Source organism: Heloderma suspectum, chromosome 2 (genome assembly GCF_057233095.1).
Source record: "Heloderma suspectum isolate Gila_16-S chromosome 2, 16-S_ref, whole genome shotgun sequence".
NCBI lineage: Eukaryota > Metazoa > Chordata > Lepidosauria > Squamata > Helodermatidae > Heloderma > Heloderma suspectum.
In genome coordinates, this window is record NC_139459.1 from 166,284,195 (window position 1) to 166,306,995 (window position 22,801).

A 22,801-nucleotide genomic window follows, 5' to 3' on the forward strand; every position below is an offset into this window, starting at 1 on the left:
AGCCTTTGTCCTGCTTCATTTTGTACACCAAGGCCATGCCTGCCTGTTATCCCGGTGATTTCTTGACTTCCTACTTTAGCATTCCAATCCCCTATGATGAAGAGGACATCTTTTCTTGGTGTTAGTTCTAGAAGGTGTTGTAGGTCTTCATTGAACCGATCAACCTCAGCTTCTTCGGCCTCAGTGGTTGGGGCATAGACTTGAATTACTGTGATGTTGCATGGTTTGCCTTGGATTCGTACTGAGATCATTCTATCATTTTTGAGATTGTACCCCAGTACTGCTTTTCCTACCCTTTTGTTGACTATGAGTGCTACTCCATTTCTTCTAAGGGATTCTTGCCCACAGTAGTAGATACGATGGTCACCTGAATTAAATTCGTCCATGCCTGTCCATTTTAGTTCGCTGATTCCCAAGATGTCAATGTTCAGTCTCACCATCTCATGTTTGACCACCTCCAGCTTACCTGGATTCATTGATCTGACATTCCAGGTTCCTAAACAATATTGTTCTTTACAGCATTGGACTTTCTTTTCACCACCAGACACATCCACAGCTGAGTGTCCTTTCGGGTTTGGCCCAGCCGCTTCACTCTTTCTGGCGCTACTTGGAAATACCCTCTGCTCTTTCCCAGTAGTATATTGGACACCTTCCGACCTGAGGGCCTCATCTTCCGGCGTCCTATCTTTTAGCCTTGTGATACGTTCCATGGGGTTTTCTTGGCAAGAATACTGGAGTGGGTTGCCATTTCCTTCTGCAGTGGACCACATTTTGTCAGAACTCTCTGCCATGACCTGACCGTCTTGGGTGGCCCTGCACGGCATAGCTTATGGCTTCACTGAGTTACGCAAGCCCCTTCGCCACAACAAGGCAGTGATCCATGAAGGGGATTGACAGCCTTATCCTCCATGAATTCGCCTAAACCGTTGTTTAAAGCCATCCAAATTGGTGGCGATCACTGCATTCCTCTGGGAGCAAATTCCATAGTTTAATTACGTGCCACATCAAGTAGTTCCTTTTGACTGTCTTGAATCTCCCAACATTTAGCAAAGCCCTGCATATTAATTAATTCTACCAATACTACATTCTAACTAGGGGGCTGGTGGGGAGAATGCCTCCAAATTTTTTTAAAAAGAGTTTCCATAGTTGATACTAAATGTTGGATACTGTATTGTAAACTGCCCAGAAAATACCATTCTGGAGCGATGTGGATGCTATGTGTAAGATTCTCTTGGAAGTCGAGTCCCAATGAAATCAGTGAGTCTTCTGAGTATGCATGAATAGGATGGAGGGGGGAGGGAATTAGGTCTCTTTCTTAGCCCCACCTTGTTTTGCAATGAAACAGAGAAGTCCCCTGCTCTCTGCTCCCCTAACCAAAGGAGGCTGAAGCAAGTACCTGCTTCCTAGCTCCTGATTTAATGCACAGCTTCACGAGCAGCATGAATAAGGGACTGAGGCCTACACACCCCTGCATCCCGGAATAAGTGCGGGGCCACCCCCATATACCTCCACCAGCAAAAGTTGAAGACTTTCTGTTTGGAGACACCCCCATTTCCGTGTCCCAAAACTCCGATTCCTTCACTTCTTGGCGTATAGAAGAACAGGGCCCTAGAACAGGTGAAATAAACATCATAGTGCCTTTGAGCATGTACAGAGTGTGTTTTCTTCCCCGCCACCGCATAACCCACGCAACTGGCTCAGCGCAGCACACATTTAGGACACACGCGTCTGCCAGGTTTTCGGATCTTGATTGTCGAAATCCCCGCTCGGCCCACCCGCGCAGAGTAACCCTGGATCGACGAGTCGACACACCTCGGTCGCCTGCTAAAGCGGGAGGAAATGGGGCGCGCGGGGGGGTCGCGATGGCATTGGCAGACAGCTGCGGCCCATGCGCAGTGGCTCGCGGCAGCCCTTCCCTCCCCGGCCGGCTCCCATTTAAGGCGCATCAGAACGGCGGGCCGGAGGCAGAGAGACGCGGAGCTGCCAGGCGACGTTGGAGTCTGCGCACAGCTGGAAGCAACCGCGAGGAGACCATGAGGGAGATCGTGCACCTGCAGGCCGGCCAGTGCGGCAACCAGATCGGGGCCAAGGTTAGGGCGGAGGGGGAGTGCACGGGGGGCGGGATGAGCCAGAGCCGGATTCCCCACCCCAGGGGCTTGCCTGGCGCCTGGACAGTCAGGCCTCCGCCTGGGCTGGGCGAGGGGGCAGCCGCTGATCGCCTTCTCCAAGAACGCAGCCCCGTCGCGCTCAGGGATGTGGCAAAGGGGTCTGCGATCGAGACTCGGCTGCTAAGCTAGGCGGGGAAACTGCTGCTCTGCCGCCTCTTCCCCCACCCGCCTTTTCCCTTCGCGAATTCCAGCGCAATCGCGTCTCGGCGGGGATGGCTCCTTGCCGGAATGTGCCTGGAGCGCAGGGTGGCTGGGTGGGGTCTGGGGAACGCTGACGGGGCGCTTTTGGCGGCGGCGAAGGGAAGGTTGGCTCTGCTGCCTGGTCCCGAGCCGAGCCCCCTCTAAGCGTCAGCCCCGTGGGGGAGCGTGTAGCCGGATCTCCCTGCAATGCGGCCGCCAACATGGCTTCCATCCTTGCCCTTCGGAAGAAATCCCAGCAAAGGAGGGCGGGGTGGCGGCGAGCAAGCGCCTGCGATCTCTGTCCTTCCATTCCCCGTGCGGTGCGGTGCGGTGCTTGCATGGTAGAGGGCCAGGCACGTGACGCCCCACCCGCCCTTTGACGAGGGGCTCTGCCCCGCGGCGTATCCATGGACTTTTGGCGCAAACCCAGTCGGTCTCGGGTTATCCTAGTCTCAGGGGGTGGTGAAGCCTGATGGAGTAATTATGTGTTATGACAGCCTGTGCTGACCTGCCACCCAAGGCCAGACTCCGGAGATTGGGAGGCGAGGGGAGAGGGGAGTCCTCCGGGCTTTGCCCGGCTGCAGGCAGGTCCAGCCCCAGGAATTGCTTCACGGAAGATTCGACTTCCCCCGCCCCTCTCCCCCTGCACAGTGGACCTGGACTTGTCAGGCACTGCAGTGCGTATGTAGAATGCTGTAAAGCAGCCTCCCCCAGACAGACTGCAACTCCCTTCATCTGGGGTAATGGGAGTTGTAATCCAGCACATTTAGAAGCGCCCCCTCGCCCCTGGGCTTGGGGAGGCTGCTGTACAGTATCCAGAGAACGCCGCTTTGTGCAAAGCAGCCTTAAAGCTGGGATGTTCTGTACCCCTCCCCAAACAGCTACATTCTGGGTGAATGTTGTGCCCCAGCACCCTTTTTGGACGGTGTGTGGTCTCATTATTTGGCACCCTTGAGACTGCCACTGTAAGTAATGGCTTGGGTTACTTGTGCTAGTTCCCATAACTTGCTGGGCGCCATCAATCTTTGGTCTGAGCACCTCCCTTAGAAGGTTAGAAATGGATCAGGATAACCCTCCTGGTCTTCGGGAGCCATTGTGTCTTGAGCTGAACTCTTCTGGAAGGGATGCAGAAGGTCAGCCTTCCCCAACCTGGTGCCCTCCAGATGTTTGGGACTGCAACTCCCAGCATTCCTGACCATTGGACATGCTGGCTGGGGCTGATGGGAGCTGAAGTTGAAAGCATCTGAAGGGCACCAGGTTGGGGAAGGCTGCATTTAGCCATACAGGCCATCACTGCCCATTAAGCATTTCTGTCAGGCACATCTTCATCTCCTGACTGCTTTAGAAAGCTGACTTGGTTGTATTTCCCTTCTGTTAACCTTCCACAGGTTTCTGGCACAGTCTACCAACCCCTGAGAAAGAGATGTTTCCCTTTCTCCAAGGGGGAGCGGAAGTAGGTCAGAAATGTAGCACACCTTCCCCTCCTGTTATCCAGAAGTGCTCCACCCTTGTTAGTAATGCAGACTTTTCCATCAAAAGTAAGAGTCATTGATAGCACAAGTGGGTGGACCTTGTGCTCTCACTTGGGAGCTGCTGCTATTTTCTCCCCCCCCCCCCGCCTCCAGTGAAGGTTCTTCATCTGCTCAGGAAAAAGTTGTTGAGTGGGAGAGCTTGGGGGCAGGGGGTGCCGCTAAACCAGCCTTCCTACTGAACCAGTTGAGGCCTAGTTCTCACTGAGGGGACAAGTCTGTGTCAGGGCCGTACTGCTTAAGACTGCTGGTAGGGCCCTGCACGATGGTGTGTGCTTTTGTACAATGTAGTTCCTCCATGAAGAAAACGTAGAAGTCCTGGTGCCTGTGTTCTACGTGGGAGAGCTTTTCATTGCTCAAGCCCCAAAGTGGTAGAGCCCAGACGCTCGTTTATCGCCTCAGTGAGAACTAGGCTTGAGTCACCGTTGCAAAGCTCATTTTCCTTCTGTCTGAGAGCTCAGCAAGTCCTCTGTGGGGAGGGATCAATCTATGAATAACCAGGAGCTGCTAATTTGTAGCCCTCTGGAAGGCAGCACTTGCCAGTTCCGACAGCTGCTTTTTTTTTTTTTTAAAGCACCCTTGTCTTCCAGCCTGTTGGCTACCACAGTTCCGGGTGTGCTTGCTTTCTGTAAGAGTGGCTGTTTTTGACTGGCAGCTGTCTTTCTGCAATGCCCTCACGCATTATGCTGTGGCTGTCTTGCATAAAATTGCATTTGCCACCCCCCAAAACATTTGTCTGACTCTGAAGGAATTAATAAAACCCAGGGAGGGCTCAGCATGCTTGGATGAACGCAAATGCAATGCCCAGTGCGCTTCTTGGGGCAGCAGATTCATCCTGACCTTGAGGTTCAGTGCAGTTGTAGCAGTAAAAGGTGAGGCTCTGATAGCTCGACAGGCTTTCTGTTACATTGATATTCCCAGCACCAACACCACCCATGCTGTGGAATGGTCTGTGTACCAGAGCACACTGGCTTGTTTCTGCGCAGAACCAAACTCGCTTGGGCAGTAGCCTAACCCTTTACGGTAACAAGATCTGCCTTGCTCCCCCACATGTGGACCTCCTGCAGAACAAAGGTGGCAGCTGCATGCCCCGGCTGGGGTTCCAGTGTACACAGTGACAGGCATGCAGCAGGAGGCTCCTTGCTGTATGTCTAGTGTGCCCCCCCTCCCCAGGAATGATTTAAAAGTCTGACTGGGGTTGACCTGGAGGATGCTAAACAGAGGTGACTGAGCGTGGTCAAAATGGAAGGCCGCTCTCAGTTTTAAGGCACTGCCACATGGAGAGAAGTTTTGGAGCAGCCTATCAGGGCTCCTGCTTTGGGGGAATCCAGAAGAGACAGTAACCAGGGGTCCCATTCCTAGTGTGAGGAGTGGGCTTGTTTTCACAGCAGCAAATCCTCAGGGTGGTGGGGGTGGTGAGGGCTGGAGAAGGAGGATTTGTCTTTGAAAGGTCAATGAAACCTTCTTGCTTCAGCTAAGCCCTTCCTGCAGCCTGGTGAGTGACCTGGCAGCAGTGGGAAGCCTGTCAGCCATCTTGGCTCAACTCTCCAGCGTAATGTCAGGCACTGAGGCTAGCAGTTTGCTCTTGTGCTGGATTTATGACTGCGGTGCTCACTTCTCCCTCCTGGTCCGGCTGGTTTCTTTGAGGGGGGGGTGAGGAGGGGAGGTTAAGGGGATACGGTGACTTCTTCATCCACCCTTGAGCTCTCCCTTTGGCAGGCTCTCCCTTTTCTCCCCTCTTTTAGTTTCAGAGGCACTGGGTATAAATAGAATCTGCCACTCATGCTGCTGCTGTTCATGCAGCAGTGTGAGGGTGGGGAGGCAAAGACTGAAACAGCGACTCCATTTTAGAACGGTTGCAGAATGCACTGAGAAATGGCTGGGAACTAATTCTGCAAGGTGCCCTGTTTGCAAGGGTGGGAGGTGGGTCAGACCTGATTGGGAGGTCCATACTTGTGTGCGTCGGGGGGGGGGTAGTCTTAATGGCTTAAGTGGTAATGTCTTTATTTCCAGAGCAGGATCTGATACTGGTGAGAACAAGAAAGATATACATGCAGTGGACTAGATTTCTGGGAGCAAACGTGAGCTAGGGTTCTCTCCTTGTCTTTGGGGGGGTGAGGGTGGGGGGCTCTACATCATACTTCGCATTAGTATAGTGTAGGAGAGTGTGCAAAGCATGCTGATATTCCTGGAAATCCATACAACCTTGTAAGGTAGGTCAGCATTCTCCCATATTTTAAGATGGGGGGAGGGGAGGACAAAGCTGTCAGAATAGACTTAATTTAAAGCCATCCAGTGAGGTTATGACAGAGGTGAGATCTAAACTAGGGACACACCTGTTCACAGCTCAGACTTTTAGCCACCGTCCTGCTACAGTAGTGCTGTATTGGCTGCGAGGCCAGTCTGAGACTTCTCTGTAGCTACTGTGTGCCTAAAATATTGGAGGATGTTTTTTGCCTCTAGAGAGGAGATCGTACCTATTGGAACAGCTTACTCACCAAGTCAGGGGTGGGCAGAAAGTAGATGGGGATCTGCTCATAGATCTCTGGGCAATTTGCAGCAGATTGCCAAGGATTTCTGGCTCCCAATTGTTTTAAGTATCCCCCACTCTAAATTATACTGTTGAATATAGCGGCAGGGGTGGGGGTGGGGTGCAGCCAGCAGTGGATTTTTGCGTGCAAGGGCTGTGACCTCTGTTCAGTTCTGGTACTTAAATTCCTGGGCTCAGAATTGTTGAATTTGAATTATATGCTTTTCCCATCTATTTCCAGTTGGTGGATACCAAGGTTCTAGTAAAGTACATCCCACGAGCCTGAAGTCTGGCCACCCCTAGATTAGGCAGCCGTTGCTAGCCTAGTTTTTAGCTGCTCGCTCGCTTGCTCTGCTGGTTCCTTGGGCACCACAGGTCCATGTTGGCCCTGCTGCCTGCCACCCCCCCCCCCGCCCCAATAGCATGAGTGCGCATTCTAGACATCAGCATTCCGATGCAAACGGGGTTCCCTTCCTGCTTCCCGCAGCCTGACCTTATCCTGGAGAGCAGCAGTGCCAGCTGCAGACACAGTCATTAACACTAGGATCACAGCATAGGGAGATCTGGCACCCCTGAGTAGACCAGTCCACATCTGCCTCCTTGCTGACCCAGGTTCCATGAATCCACTGGCACGCGCACCCCTGCGCTTCCACTGGAGCAGAGGGAAGCTGACACAAACCAAGTCAGGCCTTTGGTCTATCTAGCTCAGTCTTGTCTACACTGATGTGGCAGTGGCTGTCCAGGGTTTCAGGCGGGGGTCTCTTCCAGCCCTGCCTGGAGATACCAGGGATCCAATCTGGGATGTTTTGCATGCAAAGCAAGTGCTCCCCAGCTGAGCCGCAGCCCTTTTCCCAAAGCTCAGCTCACGGAGAATTTGGGCAAGGGGGATGAGTGCTGGTTGCTCTCTCTTTCCACGGGGCTTTTGCAGAAGGAGGCGGCGGTGAGACTCTCCTTGCACCATCTGTGAAAGCTCGCCACTGTCACAAACATCCCTCTCTTCCCCAAGTGCCGCAAGATTCAGGAGAGGGAGGTGCTGATGGCAGCTACTACTCAGCCAAGCCAAATGTCTGTGGATCCCTGCTGCTAACCATACAGCACTTGGTGCCAATTATAATAAAGACAATAAAGGGAGAAGAACAGTGGGAATAGAGAAAGTGGGAGGAGGGCAGGAAATGGGGAACAATTTGATGGCAAAACAGATTTCCCCACCTTGCAGCTGGTTTCACATCAGCTCATTTCTCTACCCTTGATGAGTGGATGCTTAGTGGTGTACGTGGGACCCCATCCTCATGTTGAAAGAACACTGGGGGAACCATGGCCAGAACTGCTTGCTGCCTCCTCTGCCACGAGAAGGGCTTCTCCTGGGAGGCGGTATATAGGAGGGTGAGGCTAGACTAGTGTTTCCCAAGAACCTCTCCATGTGTCGACTGGTGTGAAGCCCCCTCTAATGACAGGTGGCAAGTGGGCTGGTGCTATCAAAAATAATGAGAGGATATGAAAGATCTGGTGTTGGATCTGTAGGGTGTGTGTGAGTGTGTGTGTGTGAGAGAGAGAGAGAGAGATTGAGAGAGAAGGGGAGTGAGAAAGAGAGACCTGTCCTGCATATGAAAGACCTCCTGGATGAACTGGGTTAGCAGGGGAACCATTTTAGGCCCTCTCCCCACTCTGAGTGAGCTGCATAAATGTCCTGGGCAGCTTATGGTTTGGAGTGTCAGACCCGGCCCTATCATGAACCAAACTGAGGCTGAGCACTGCCTCAGGCAGAGTGAGAGGCAGGTAGAGATGATGATCCATGCGCGCAGCCAGTGGGGCACTTCCTGGATGAGCCCCACTGAAGTGAGTGGGTGGTACCCTTGTCCAGCTCCCATTCATTTCAGTGGGGCTTGTATTAGTCAGCAACATGGAAGACCTCGGATTTTCAGCCTCAGGTGCCCATCTGCCTTGACAGCTATGGGAACCCAACACAAGAGGAGTGATGGGGGCATCCATGTCTCATCCCTGTTGGCTTCTGAGTAGCCTGTGATCACTGCCTCTGGTTCATTCTGCATCTGGCAGCTAGAAATGATCAAAGACTCTGTTGCTTCCGGGATTGCCCTGCACCTGTCTACTTTAGTGCAGACTGCATCAAGGCAGCCTTGCGTGGCATCGTCCTAGGCACAGAATAAGGCAGCCTTCCCCAACTTGGTGCCCTCCAAATAGTTTGGACCACAACTCCCAGCATTACTACCATTAGTCATGCCTAGAGATGTGAAGGCCCAGAAAAAAAACAGGAAAAATCGGAAAAAATGTTTTTTCCAAAGACCATTTTTGTTTTTTGTTTATAAAAAAATGGAAAAAATTGAACAGCTTTGGATTATGAAATATTTTCTTTTAGAATTTTAAGACAAGGTGTTTATATACTGTTACCAAGTCTTTCCTCCCCCCCCCCAAAAAAAATGATTTCTAAAAGCTATGTAATAGGAGGACTTTTATAGAAAAACTAGAGGTGTAAAATGTCTGGAAACAATGGCGCCATGTGGGAAAATGTTTATAAATCCTCTCTGTAAGATCCTCAATATAGTTATTTCTTTCATTTCTTGGTAAAATTATTGTTCCAATATATCTTTTACTAATAGATGTTTTGGGATTCTCCAAGTCATGCTCAGTTTCCCAACATGTGAACGAAGCATTCATATGAAACAAAAATGTACATTCATGAAAGTTTGGGTTTTGTTCTACAGGGTCCTGTGTTTCTGGACTTGTCTTCCTCTGCCTCCAGTTCTTCCTGCTTCTTCGGGCTTCTAGGATGATTCAGAAGTTCCCTCTGGTCAGACATAAACTAGGAACCTAAAATATGTTATGTATAACTTGGTTTGTTCATAAAATTAATCATGTTTGGTATATTACATTTTAAAAGTATAGATTATTCAGACAATAATTACAAATTTACTGATATCACTTTTAAAAGTTATATAATGACAATTTTATGAACAAACTAAGTTATACGTAATACAATTTTAGGAACATAAACGCTGCCTTATGTTCGTATAGCAGCCTTCCTCAACCTGGTGTCTTACAGATGTTTTGGACTACTTGGCCAGCATTCCTGATGATAGGCCATCCTGCCTGAGGCTGATAGGAGCTGAAGTCCAAACTACCTGGAGGGCACCAGGTTGGGGACGCCTGTCTTAAAGGAACAAAGTGCCTTTAAATCTGCAAAGAGTGCTAAAAAAAGAAAAGCTTATTTTTCAATTTGCCCCCAAATTTCCGTCCCCCCCCCCCCAAAAAAAAAACCCGGAAAACTTTTATTCCATGGCTTCAACATTTCCGGAAATTTGACATCTCTCACCATGCCTGCAGTGGCTTATGGGAGTTGAAGGACAAACCATATGGAGGGCACTAGCTTGGGGAAAGCTGGAATAAGGTCCCTATATCTCTACTGCAAGGTATCAGGAGGGCAACCCTCCTTGCTTTTAAACCTGCAAAGGTGTCCTTATCATCAAGTGATTTTTTTTTTAACCCCCACCCATTTCATAAGGCCATCTAAAGGGCCAGTGGCAAGAGCTGTGAGAAGGTGAGGCCAAAAATAGGCTCAAGTTGAAAGCGGTGCTTTGGTGGTGGTCAAATGTTTCACTTGAGAACCAAAGGAAGGAAGTTTTCCTGGCTCACCTAAGGACCATTTGGCACAAGGTCCTTTCTTACATCAGTATCTGTTTGACAGGGAAGGCCCCATCCATGTGCATGCCTTGTAATGTTCATGATTCCCAAGTGTATAGCAAGTCTTCCTACATCTCTGGTTCCTTGCAGCCTCAGTTCTGGGTGATGATGATAATACAAGCTTTCTTTGAGTTCCTGACCTCTATGGCATGACTGTTCCCTTCCAAAGACTGTTGGAATTATTGGGAACAAGCCGCTGACAAAATACTTCGGCATTTGCAATTATTCCAATGTGTGGTGCAGTATACTGTAGCTGCTGCTACTGCTGTGCGTACATTTCAATATATCTACCTACTACAAGGCATATAGAGTAGTCAGTGGATGCATCCTGCATGGGGGCTTAACTTTTTCAAGGTATACTTTAGCCCAGGGATAGGCAACCTGGCCCCCTCCAGATGTGTTGGAGAGCCAGTGTGGTATAGTGGCAAGAGTGTTGGACTAGGAGCTGGGAGATCCGGGTTCTAGCCCCACTCGGCCATGGAAGCTCACTGGGTGACTTTGGGCCAGTCACAGACTCTCAGCCCAACCCACCTCACAGGGTTGTTGTTGTGAGGATAAAATGGAGAGGAGGAGGAGAATGTAAGCCGCCTTGGGTTCCTTGCAAGAGGAAAAAAGGCAGGGCATAAATGCAATAAATAAATAAATAAATAAATAAATGTGTTGGACTACAACTCCCAGCATCCTCAGCCAGCATGGCTCACTAGGGATGCTGGGAGTTATAGTCCAACACATCTGGAGGGGACTGGGTTGGGGAAGGCTGCTTTAGCCCCTTCTGGCGTACATATTTGGGGATGGCTGCTCTAATTTGCCCGGTCATGCCACAAAATAGTTGATCCCCAAAGGGCCCTGGAAGCCACACCTACTTTGGCCTTTCAGCTGTGCACCCTCCATTTCCTCTACAGCCCCAAGCCATTTTGTAAGAGCAAGATCATCTCCCCCCAGTTGTGCTTCTTGCCCCTCCCTTTGCCTGGCTCTGTCTAGCTGTGATGTGAAGATCCTCAAAGAATGGCTGGCTGCCCTCTGGGGGAGTCTCATCTCCATTTGCACAAGTTGGTGGTGGCTGCTTTGCAGCTGTGATGTTGATCCTTAAGGGCTCGGTGCGCCCATGTGGTTTCTGCTAAGCCCATGTGGTCAGAACCCGTGGTTCAAATGTGTTAAAAGTACTAACAGATGGCCCTTCTCCACTCTCCCAGCTTCAAAACCCCACAAGCTAAGCTCGCTCTGGGTAGGAAGTGCACAGAGCTTGTCTGGGGTTCCCCCGCCCCCCCAAACTGGCCCCGTTGAGGCCCTTTGGGGATCTTGGTTGGCCTGCAAACTTGGGTGGCTTCTTGTTTCATAGCAGACTGGCTTCTTGACACAGCAGCAGCTGCACCAGAGTGACGTAATCCCTTGGTTCAGATGACTGTGTGACACTTGCTGAGTTAGTTTTAAACTGTGGGCGTGGTGTCTGCAGTTGAGTCATGTGTCTGAAATACAACACGAGAGAGCGCCATGAGCTGTATTAACAATGTATCTGCCTTGTGCAAATGATACAAGTGGTGTGATACCACTAATGCTCTTGGGAGCTTCTTGCTACATTCAGATCTGTCTTTCCAGTGGATGTATGCATAGGAACTCCTCACAGTCAATCCAAACATGCAGGGATAATGTGATGTGAGGCAGCATCCCGTGTTCCTACACATCAAGTCAGGCCATTGGTCCATTCGTGTTTCTGCTGACTGCCATTGGTCCATTCGTGTTTCTGCTGACTGCCAGTGGTTCTCCAGGGTTTCAGGTGGGAATCGTTGCCAGTCCTAACCTGGAGATGCCCAAGACTGAACCTAGGACCTTCTTCATGCCAAGCATGTCATCTCTCCCTATAAGTTGTCTGTACCGCTTTTGGAGTGCATGTGGGTGGGTGTTTGGAAGTGCTCTCACATCAAGAGTCTCCTTGCATTTGGAAGACTTAAGTTGTGGCTGGGGAAAAGTAGTCTAGAAGACCCCCCTGATGTGTTGGATTTCCATATTCAAGGAGGCTTTGTGGAGAGCACTTGATGCGGTGGTATAGTCCGCATGAGACTGTAGCATGTGCCTCCCTGCAGGATCAGATGACATGGGAGTGACATGGGAAGCAGACTCTGCTCTGGAAGAGGTGGTGTCCTGTGAAATAAATCTTAGATTGTAGTCCTGTATTGGTGCTTCTTCCACAAACTGAATTTAGTGGGGCTGATGCTCTATAAAATGTCTTGGCTTCATGCTTGCTTCCCATTGTCCTTTCATTCTATCTCTTGGTAACTGGAGGAATTTACTAAGAGCAGTGGTCGTCAAACTGTATTCCAGGGAACCCTGGGCTGCTTGCTTCATAATTTGATTTGGGGTCCCTCACTGCGAAGATCAGTAATGGCAAACCAGCTCTAATGGACAGTTTGCCCTGCCACTGCCTCCCTTTCCCTGCCATGTGCAGCCTTGGAGTGTCTGGGTGTATGCTTGGGTGTCATCAGATGATCACAGGATAGCCTACTAGGCCTGACCACTGCCTGAATCAACTGAGCCACTATACATCTTTAAAAAGTGTGTGCATCCGAATGAGAATGTGTGAGTGAATGGACCAATGTGTATCGTACATAGGGTATAGTACCAGCCCAAGACATTTTGATGCCTGACGTGAAGGATAAGATGCCCCCCATCCACATACAGAAGCTGACTGCTCTCTGCCTCCCAGCGTTTGATGCTTGAGGTGACCTCATCCTACCTAATGGTAGGGCTGGCCATCTAGAAGAGCTGGATTTGCTTTATTGTCAAAGCTGAATTTCTTGCCACAACATGTGTAGAATGGCCTAGAGTGTGCGCCTTTAGAACATCTCCCAGAATTCTCCATAATAGGTGGCGTGGAGTTGTCGATAGTGGATCAGCTTGCATAGAGAGTGTTCTCTGAAGGTAGAGCATTTGAAAATCGCAGAGTGCTCAGCCACATATGAAATCACACTCTTGGTTTGCCTCTCTGTGAAATGGGATGCCGTCTCTCTTGCACAAGTTCCTTTAGAGGTCAGGATGGCAAGACAGAGTGTGTTGAATGAAGAGTAACCAATACCCTTGGCCTGCCAGCACTCAAGATAATGGGTAGCAAATCCAATACGTGGCATTTGAGTGGTGAAGGGGTCTGAAAGAGGGGAGGGGCGTGATGCTGATACCTGGCCTACCCCCCTTGGAGGTATCGGAGTTCATGGCTCTCCCATGCTGCAGGTGTACAGTGACTGAGTCTACCAGCTGCCAACTGCAGCTGTGAAGAAATACATCCCCTTGTAACGTTAGCTCGCTCAAGAGATTAATGAAAGGGAAGGACTGCTATGACTGATGCCTTTGAAGCAGAAAACCCCAGTGGTGCCCTCCATGCTAACTTGGGAGCCCACTCCACTGGGATGGTGTTCTTCTCCTCACACCACATGGAAATGAACGAAAGATACACAAGCGCATGGTGGTAACTTAACTGTCTGAAATCCACCTCCCCCCCTTTGCTTGCTTCCTCTTTTCACAAGAGACAGTGCTGGATCTGGCTTTGGGGAGGGTTTGGTCACATGGCTGCCACTAATGCTTCGCCTCCCCCCCCTCTACAGTTCTGGGAAGTCATCAGTGATGAACATGGCATAGACCCCACTGGCACCTACCATGGGGACAGTGACTTGCAGCTGGAGAGGATCAATGTCTACTACAACGAGGCCTCAGGTTTGTTCGTGTTGTGCTGCTCTTCATCTTGGGAGTTCAAAGGGTGTCTCGCTTGGCTCAAGCTGTGCTGCCCAGACTCCTCTGCAGTCGGCTGCCGTCGCCGCTCTCCCTTTGGGCTAAGGGTGCTCTTCCAACGGAGGGCAAGAATGAAACGTGACAATCCAGACGTTCCTGGTTCCTGATTGAAATTTGCCAATTACTTACTTATTATCGATGGATTACATTTCTGATCTGCCCAATAACCAACGCTCTCTTGGTTCTTTGGCAGAATAGAGCAGGAGTGTGCCATGGAGATACGAGCAGTGGTATCCCTGTGGCACTACCCTGCTTGCCTGGCCTTGTATTATGGCTTCAGTGTTCAGTTTGTGACCGGGCTATACAGCCCAGTGCATGCAGCCCGCTCTCAGCTCTCTCCTCTTGATGCAGCCTTCCCAAGCTTTTTGCCCTCCAGATGTTTTGGACTTCAATGCCCATCAGCCCCAGCCAGCATGGACCATGATCAGAAATGCCAGGAGTTCTCATCTAAAATATCTGAAGGGCACCAGGTTGTGAAAGGCTGCGAGTCCTTCTCCACTTCTGGTCCCCCAAGACTCTCCTTAATCGGCCACCCAGCGTCTTTCTGTCCCATCTCTGCTGACCTCTGGCCTGTCCCTTCCCTGTTATCCGAGTCACTGACCTCTCCGTCCCTTGTGTATCCAATGTAGATCAGACTAAGGGGTGCGGGGAGAGATGCTACCCTTAGTGGAATCAGTAAGGCTGTTGTCATCAGCTGGCTCATGGAATAGGTTGCTTGCGTGCCCTGCATGACCCTTCTTTTGCAAGGGGTTGTGCAGAGAAACCTTTGTGTGAACTCTAGGGAGAACAGCCCATAGCAGCCACCTACTAGGACACTGGTGGAAAGTTCCTAAATGTTTCCTAGCAGCTGTTGGGGAGATGGATGATAGCAAGCTGCCCATTGCAGAAGCATCTTGTCAAGTTGGCCATCTCTGTAGAAAACCCAGAAGATGGTCTGAAGGCACATGATGCAGTTCTGCTGCAGAAGCCCTGAAAGCTGCCAGAGAGCAGGTGTTCTGGGCAAGTCTGAGGAAGAGCAGGATGTTTACTGGGGATAGGCAACCTAGTGCCTTCCTTAAGTTTGGGACTGTAACACCTATCAGGCCCACCCAGCATGGCCAATAATGGGGTATTATGGGAGCTAGAGTCCAAAACATCTAGTGGACATCAAGTTGCCTACCTCTGACACAGATGATCAGTAAGTAGAGGCGGTGCTGAATGTGTTCCCATGTTTGAACCAGCTGATTTGCTCAGCCTGTGCTCTTGTCTGGGTAAATGCTAGAGGGACCTGTTGGAAGGGAAGGCTGTTGCCAGCATGTGGATTCTTTAAACCAGTTCTAAAAGATCTCTTTCTCTCCCCATAGGTGGCAAGTATGTGCCCAGAGCGGTCTTGGTTGATCTGGAACCTGGCACCATGGACTCTGTCAGGTCTGGACCATTCGGGCAGATCTTTAGGCCCGATAACTTTGTTTTTGGTAAGGAATGACCGGAAAGGAGTGTTGCTCAGCTGCTGTTGCAGACACTGCCACTTCAAGTTAGAAGACCAGATAGTTTCATAAGTGTGTGTGTCCCTTATCACACTGCCTCAACACTGAGGTTTTTCAACTTTGATATGGTGAACCACCTCTTATCCAAAAAAACAGCTACTGCAAACTGGGTGATGTAGGGGATATAGTGTTGGGATTGGGCTAGGGGGATCCAGGTCTGAATTTCTGCTTGGCCATGAGAGTCAAGAGTGACTGGCCCAAGGTCACCATTTTAAGATCCTCCATGTAACCTGCTTTCCCGGACCTTTGTAAGGATAATAGGGAGGAATATGTATGCTGCTCAGTGAGCAGTATATATAAAATTTAAGGCTGCAATCCTGTGCATGCTCAGAGAAAAAAGGCCTGCAATTCCCAGCTAGCATGGCTGGCTGGGCCGTTCTGGGAGTTGTAGGACTGTTTTCTCTCTGAGCATGCGTAGGATTGCAGCCTTAAATCACTTAAGTGCTTTCCAAGGGTTTGTGGTGGGGTGCAAGAGTGTTTGGTGGGCTGCACTGGTTTTCAAGATGTTATATGGTTGGGATCTCTGATTTTCCTCAGTGCTTAGGGCAAGACCCCCCTCCCAGTATTTAGTTACAAGTCAAATTCTCATTGGAACTAGTATGAGACTAGGAACATGTGGGGCTGGAGGTTTCAGGTCTGGGTCAGCTTCTGGCTACGAAGAGTGCTCCATGCTCTGACCCTATTGTGCCGCCTCCCACAACCAGAGGTGTTGGGCAACAATTGGCCATAATCCTGGCTGGGGAGTTACAGGTTGTTGTTTTTTGTCCAACAAATCTGGAGAGCCACAGGTGGGGGAAGGTTGCTATAGTAGTTTTCGGTGTGGTGCAGTTTGCCTCGGGGTGGGGTAGGGGAGGCTTGCATATGCACTCATTCTGCAAAAGCAGGTCTTAATTAAAACCATCCTCATTGTGTTTGAGACATGCCTGGAGGAAGAGACGATGGAATAAGCCAGCAGCCCCTTTCAGCCCTCTCTGTACTAGCTTGGATTCCACAAGCACAGGCGTGGGCCGATGTGTATGCCCGGGGTGTGCTGTCTGGGGTGAGGGAAGGCATGAGCAGGAAGCCACCACCTCTGACGACTCCCTGTGCAGAATGTGCAGTGTGACATAGTTTACAGTGGCGGGGAGAGGAATATGATGTTCCAGAACGGAGCTGCAGGGTTAAGGAATAGCACTGGCACCCCATAATGCAGAAAGCCAGCTTTTATTGGAGTGGCAGGTTCTGGCTGCTGTGACTGCAGAGATTGTGTTAACTGCATGTCTTTAAACCATGTTCAGAACATGTCAATCTGGGGCCGGGGGGGGGGGGCAGTGTCACTTAAGATCACTTCCCTTGAGCAAGAAGATTTCTCAAGGGGAAGGTTGTCTGGCAGTAAAAAGGGTGGGGGAACAGAACAAGTTACGCAGATCAATGCTGTGTACACAGAAATGGTGCATTGGGCTTATGTCCTGGTTTTGTATACCTCATTCTCAATTAACATAGGGCTTTTTAGAACCTCTTGCTCTTTGCAAGAGGGTTGCATGGGTAAATTGTAGCAGGCTGGAAGGAGCAGTTAGTCATGCAGGGTACAAAGCACCCCACCCAGAGCACAGGAGCCTTTTACAGATGCTACCTGTGGTTTTCCAAAAGCTCCTGAGGGCTAAGCACCTGCTGCTCAGATGATTGAGAAGCCTAATCATAACTGGATCTGCTGACAATGCACAAAACTATGCATGCTCATAGGAGGGGTATGAGTTATCCCCAGGGCTTGAGAGGGATGGCTTTACCCATTTGAAAAGCACTGAAAGCTGCCTTCCCTGAAGCGTCCCTGAAGCTGTCAGGAGCTGAGGGGATTGTCTTGTGAAATGCTTTGTTCCCCATGAGAAAGGGGCATCTATCTTCAGTTATGTTTCAAGGGGTGTGCAAACAAGGGCAAAACTGTTTGCCTTTTTAAAACGGGGATGGGCAGTGTGTGGCCCTCCAGATGTTGTTGAATGATCAGGTGGATCCACAGAATCGGACTCGAAAGAGTGCTTATCAATGGGATCTTCTCAAACTGGGGAGAGGTAACAAGTTGGGTACCACAGGGCTCAGTCCTCTGCCTAGTGCTCTTCAACATTTTTATTAATGACTTGGATGAGGAGGTGCAGGGAATGCTGATCAGATGACACAAAATTGGGCGGGATGACACAATTGAGCAGGATAGCTAATACTTTGGAAGACAGAAACAAAATTCAAAGTGATCTTGATAAACTGGAGCGCTGGACAGAAAACAATAGAATGACATTTAATAGGGATAAATGCCAAGTTCAGCACCTAGGAAAAAGAAACCAAATGCACACTTACAAGATGGGGGATATGTGGCTCAACACTATAAGCAAGAAGGATCTTGGAATGGTTGTCGATCACAAGCTGAATATGAGCCAACAATGTGATGTGGCTGCAAAAAAGGCAAATGCTATTCTGGGTTGCATTAATAGAAGCAGAGCTTCCAAATAACCTGAAGTACTAGTTCCCCTCTACTCAGCACTGGTTAGGCCTCATCTGGAGTACTGTGTCCAGTTCTGGACACCACACTTTAAGAAGGATGCAGACAAACTGGAGAGGGTTCAGAGGTGGGCAATAAAGATGATCAGGGGACTGGAAGCAAAGCCCTATGAGGAGAGACTGAAAGAACTGGGCATGTTTAGCCTTGGGAAGAGAAGACTGAGGGGAGATAGGATCGCACTCTTCAAGGACTTGAAAGGTTGTCACAGAGAGGAAGGCCAGGATCTTTTCTCGATCACCCCAGAGTGCAGGACCCGGAATAATGGGCTCAAGTTACAGGAAGCCAGATTCCGGCTGAACATCAGGAAAAGCTTCCTGACTGTTAGAGCAATACAACAATGGACCCAATTACCTAGGGAGGTGGTGGGCTGTCCCACACTGGAGGCATTCAAGACGAGGCTGGACAGCCATCTGTCAGGGATGCTCTGACTTGGATTCCTGCATTGAGCAGAGGGTTGGACTTGATGATCTTGTAGGCCCCTTCCAACCCTACTATTCTATGCATCTATGACTGCAACTCCCATCATCCCTTACCATTTGCTGTGCTGGCTAGGGCTGCTGGGAGTTGCTGTCCAACAACATCTGGAGGGCCACATGTTCCCCACCCCTGTTCATGGCATGGTCCCTCAGTGAGCAAGTCATCTGGCAAGGGAAGGTTCCATCTGTGGGTGGTGTTTCAGATTGCCTTTCCAAAGTGGCTGTTGCTACTTTAAAGGACCCTGTGGCCTGTGGACCTAATTCAGCCCACGGAAGCTTGGGCTCCCTTTGCAGGGACCTCCCCTAGCCCTGCCCCTGTCCTGGAAGCTACGGGGGGGGGGGGTGGCAGGGGGAGGACTCCCCTTGCTCTCTCTCATCACAGATCAAGATGACAAGGGGATTCCCCTTACTGAGCGTGCTGCTCCCTTTCCCATTTGGGAGGGGGAACAGCAAGCTAAGTGCTGCACATTTGGCCGGCAAGTGTGCTTTTATTTGCACACCGCCCCAATCAGGGTGGTGCACAGGGTGGAAAGGAGATGCCTGACTCAGCTGGGAATGATTGGAGTTGCAATCCAACAGACCTGGGGGGCACCAAGTTGGGGAAGGTTGCTTTAGAGAATGACTGAGAGACAGTAGAGAGACTCTGGATTGAACTCATAGTTGCAAAAGGCCAATAACAAACTAAGCATCTTTAATCCCTCCCCCGCTCCCCAACTCTCCTTGCTGCTCAGGTCAAAGTGGTGCTGGGAACAACTGGGCCAAAGGGCACTACACGGAAGGAGCTGAGCTGGTGGACTCTGTCCTGGATGTGGTCAGGAAAGAAGCTGAGAGCTGTGACTGTCTCCAGGGCTTTCAGCTCACTCACTCTCTAGGTGGCGGCACTGGATCAGGGATGGGGACCCTGCTGATCAGCAAGATCCGGGAGGAATACCCCGACCGCATCATGAACACCTTCAGCGTGGTGCCATCGCCCAAGGTTTCTGACACAGTGGTGGAGCCCTACAACGCCACTCTCTCGGTGCACCAGTTGGTGGAGAACACTGACGAGACCTACTGCATTGACAATGAGGCTCTGTACGACATCTGCTTCCGCACCCTCAAGCTCACCACTCCCACCTACGGGGACCTCAACCACTTGGTTTCTGCCACCATGAGTGGTGTGACCACCTGCCTCCGCTTCCCCGGCCAGCTCAATGCCGACCTCCGCAAGCTGGCTGTTAACATGGTGCCCTTCCCTCGCCTCCACTTCTTCATGCCTGGCTTCGCCCCTCTGACCAGCCGTGGCAGCCAGCAGTACCGGGCCTTGACCGTGCCGGAGCTGACGCAGCAGATGTTCGATGCCAAGAATATGATGGCGGCCTGCGACCCGCGCCATGGGCGTTACCTCACCGTAGCGGCTGTCTTCCGAGGCAGGATGTCCATGAAGGAGGTGGACGAGCAGATGCTGAACGTGCAGAACAAGAACAGCAGCTACTTTGTGGAGTGGATCCCCAACAACGTGAAGACGGCTGTGTGCGACATCCCGCCCCGCGGCCTCAAAATGGCGGCCACCTTCATTGGCAACAGCACAGCCATCCAAGAGCTCTTTAAGCGCATCTCTGAGCAGTTCACAGCCATGTTCCGTCGCAAGGCCTTCCTCCACTGGTACACGGGCGAGGGCATGGATGAGATGGAGTTCACGGAGGCAGAGAGCAATATGAACGACCTGGTCTCGGAGTATCAGCAGTACCAGGATGCCACTGCTGAAGAAGGGGAGTTTGAAGAGGAGGCAGAGGAAGAAGTAGCATGAAAGTCTCCTCTCTCTGTCCCCCTCCCCATGACGACTCCTCCTCCTTATTCCCACCAGTCTTCTGAAACAATGGACCATATTGCCTGCGCTGGCATAGACTTGAATGTTCTAGGCCAGCCTAAAGGAGTTGAGAGAGATGTGTTCCAAGTCCTTCCCACCTGCCACAAGGTGGAATGATGCATACTGGGCGGGTGGGGGCTAAGGGTAGGATAGCCAGCTTCAGTGACGTGTTCAGGAATGGCAGTGGGGGATAATATGTCTAGCTACAAGCACTACCAATATATTTTCTCATCTTACCATGCCCACACCGCCCCTTTTCTTTCCTCTCTGCCCATGCTCCAGTGCATATCCCCTCCTGCAGTGATGTCTGTCTGTCCTTAAGTGTTCTGTGTGTGGTCAGCTGCATTTTTTTTGTTTTCAGAGATGAGCATGCACTAACTCATAATTTGCATTTCTTTGGGGGGGTTCTTTTCCATCCATGCTGGGCTTAAAGAAAAGATTATTGGAACTTGGGGGGGCAGTTGGTTTGAGGGGGGATAGGGCTCTGTCCTTTAGGGTGAAACCTGGTTCCCCCTTTTGAGTGTGTTTGCTCTCAAAGCAGTTGTATGTCTCTGCAATAAACTACTGAATAACGGATACAGGCTAATGTTGGTTTCTGAGCTTGTCTTTTTAAATCTGTCCTTAAAAGCAAGACTTGGCAACTGGGGCCAGGTTGAGCTGCAGGAATGCAGGACCACTGGCGCTGCATCAGGCACAGTTCTCCCCACTCCCACCCCACTCACTTTGAGGATTAAATCTGAAATCCTCAAAACATTTTGCTGCTAACTACAAGGAAGGAGACCCTTCACTAAAAGGGGACAATTGCCCATCCTGTAGTCATGATTTCAGTGAGCCTTCCCCAACCTGGTGCCCTCCAGGTGTTTTGGACAACAACTCCCAGCATTCCTGACCATTTTGGCATGCTGGCTGAGATAGATGGGAGCTGAAGTCCAACAGCATCTGGAGGGCACCAGGTTGGGAAAGCCTGAATTCAGCAAATAATTTGCAGGGGGGAATCATTCTGCAGTTTTTGAAGCTGCTGAAACAATTGCTGTGCTCGACTTTTAGTTTCCTTGTGCATTAAAACTCCAGTCTTTCCTTAACCAAAGCAAAAGCATGGTTGGCATCCTTAACAGCCTTTTGTCTTATGATATGGAAGGTGGGGTGTCTTGGTTTTGTACCAATGGACTTGCTGAGTTTTAAGGCAGGGCGCTTGTGCCGAGTGGCAAAGTAATGATTCACAAGCATCACAGACACTGCACCCATCCAGATCTACTGTTGCAATTTAATGCAGCCTCAAAAAGGTGTGCATACAAGGATTCAGTCATACCGAGGTATGAGCATAGCATGAAGTATAACCAGCAAGGAGGTATCCATCATTGGCTTTCCCCACTCCTGTTGCCCATCAAGTCGGACTGCAGTTCTGTAGGCCTGCCACCAGCTGAAGAGGCCCATGTGCAGGAAAGCAGAGAGAGGGAGGGGATAGAACAGCCCCTCCTCTCCCCCTCCGGCCCTCTGTTGCGCTTCAGATCATCATGTGCTGGTTTCAGTGCTGAGGCTTGAAGTCTCCCCAGGAACTCATGAGGTGGGAATGTTCAAACGTTGATTAGAATAATGTCCTTATCCACTCTTAAGGTCAAGTGGTGCATGATATTGCCATCTTCAAATGTGGGTCTGCCCCAGTGGTGTAAAAGTAGGGGCGGGAGCTAAAGCACAACCAGTGTCAAAACCCGGCACAACCCACTTGCTTAGGGCCCACACCCCAGTAGGGAGCCCACTGAGAAAACCCCCTGGGCCTGCTCCTCCTCTTGGCCATTGCAACCTGCTTTTGTACCTGCCTCTTGCTCTGGCCCCAGCGGTGTCATGGGGCTCTGCCTGGCAAACAAGCAAGGATGAAGAAGAGCAGCAGCTGGTAACAATGGTGGTGAAGTGGTAGACTAGTTAAGAGAGGGAGCCCATTAAGGGTCCATGAGCCCCCCAAAACCTGGAACCGGCACTAGCACAAGAAAGGTATGCTGGGTGGGGCGCCAAACTACCTGCTTTAATGTGAGCAGGGGGAGTATTAAGCGCCCCTACCCAGCATGCGCCTCTTGCGCATCCAGTTGCTTGCTACCCCTCGCATTGGAAACCCCTTGGAATGACTGAGCTGTGCCTGCTGGTCCTGCTGCTAGGAACCAATAGGTCTAATGACCTTGTTTTGTCACTTGCACAGGTGTCCCGTGTGGGGGTAGGGATGCCCTCCAGCAAAAGGAAGATGGGGCAACTAGCAGGGTGTGAGGCAAACAGGTTCAGGTTGTAGAACAGGCTCTCCTTCCTTGCTTGCTCTGTCTACCTGTCCTATCTGAGTAATGCCCGTGCAGCTCTCATTTGGTAATTACACTAACAATACCCTTCAGCACTCTCCATTAATTGGTGTCAGTTCAGGAGCCTGATGGAGCTGTTCATTGCGTTGGTCACTGTATCCCCTGCAGAGCATGTGTGATGCTGTATTCTGTGGGAGTGCAGGAGGGAAACACAGCCACTCTTGGGAGTCTGCTCCGTTTTTAAAACCAAAGGAAGGTTTG

At 50.5% G+C, this 22,801-nt stretch overlaps 1 protein-coding gene across 1 annotated transcript; it reads left to right on the forward strand.

Moving 5' to 3' along the window:
- The first annotated feature begins 1,961 nt into the window (after positions 1–1,961).
- Positions 1,962–20,843, forward strand: TUBB4A (tubulin beta 4A class IVa). The gene is made up of 4 exons (XM_084835757.1): positions 1,962–2,090; positions 13,697–13,805; positions 15,224–15,334; positions 19,141–20,843. The coding sequence occupies exons 1-4, from the start codon at positions 2,034–2,036 to the stop codon at positions 20,196–20,198; spliced, it is 1,335 nt and encodes a 444-aa protein (XP_084691883.1). The 5' UTR covers positions 1,962–2,033; the 3' UTR covers positions 20,199–20,843.
- Positions 20,844–22,801: the final 1,958 nt, after the last annotated feature.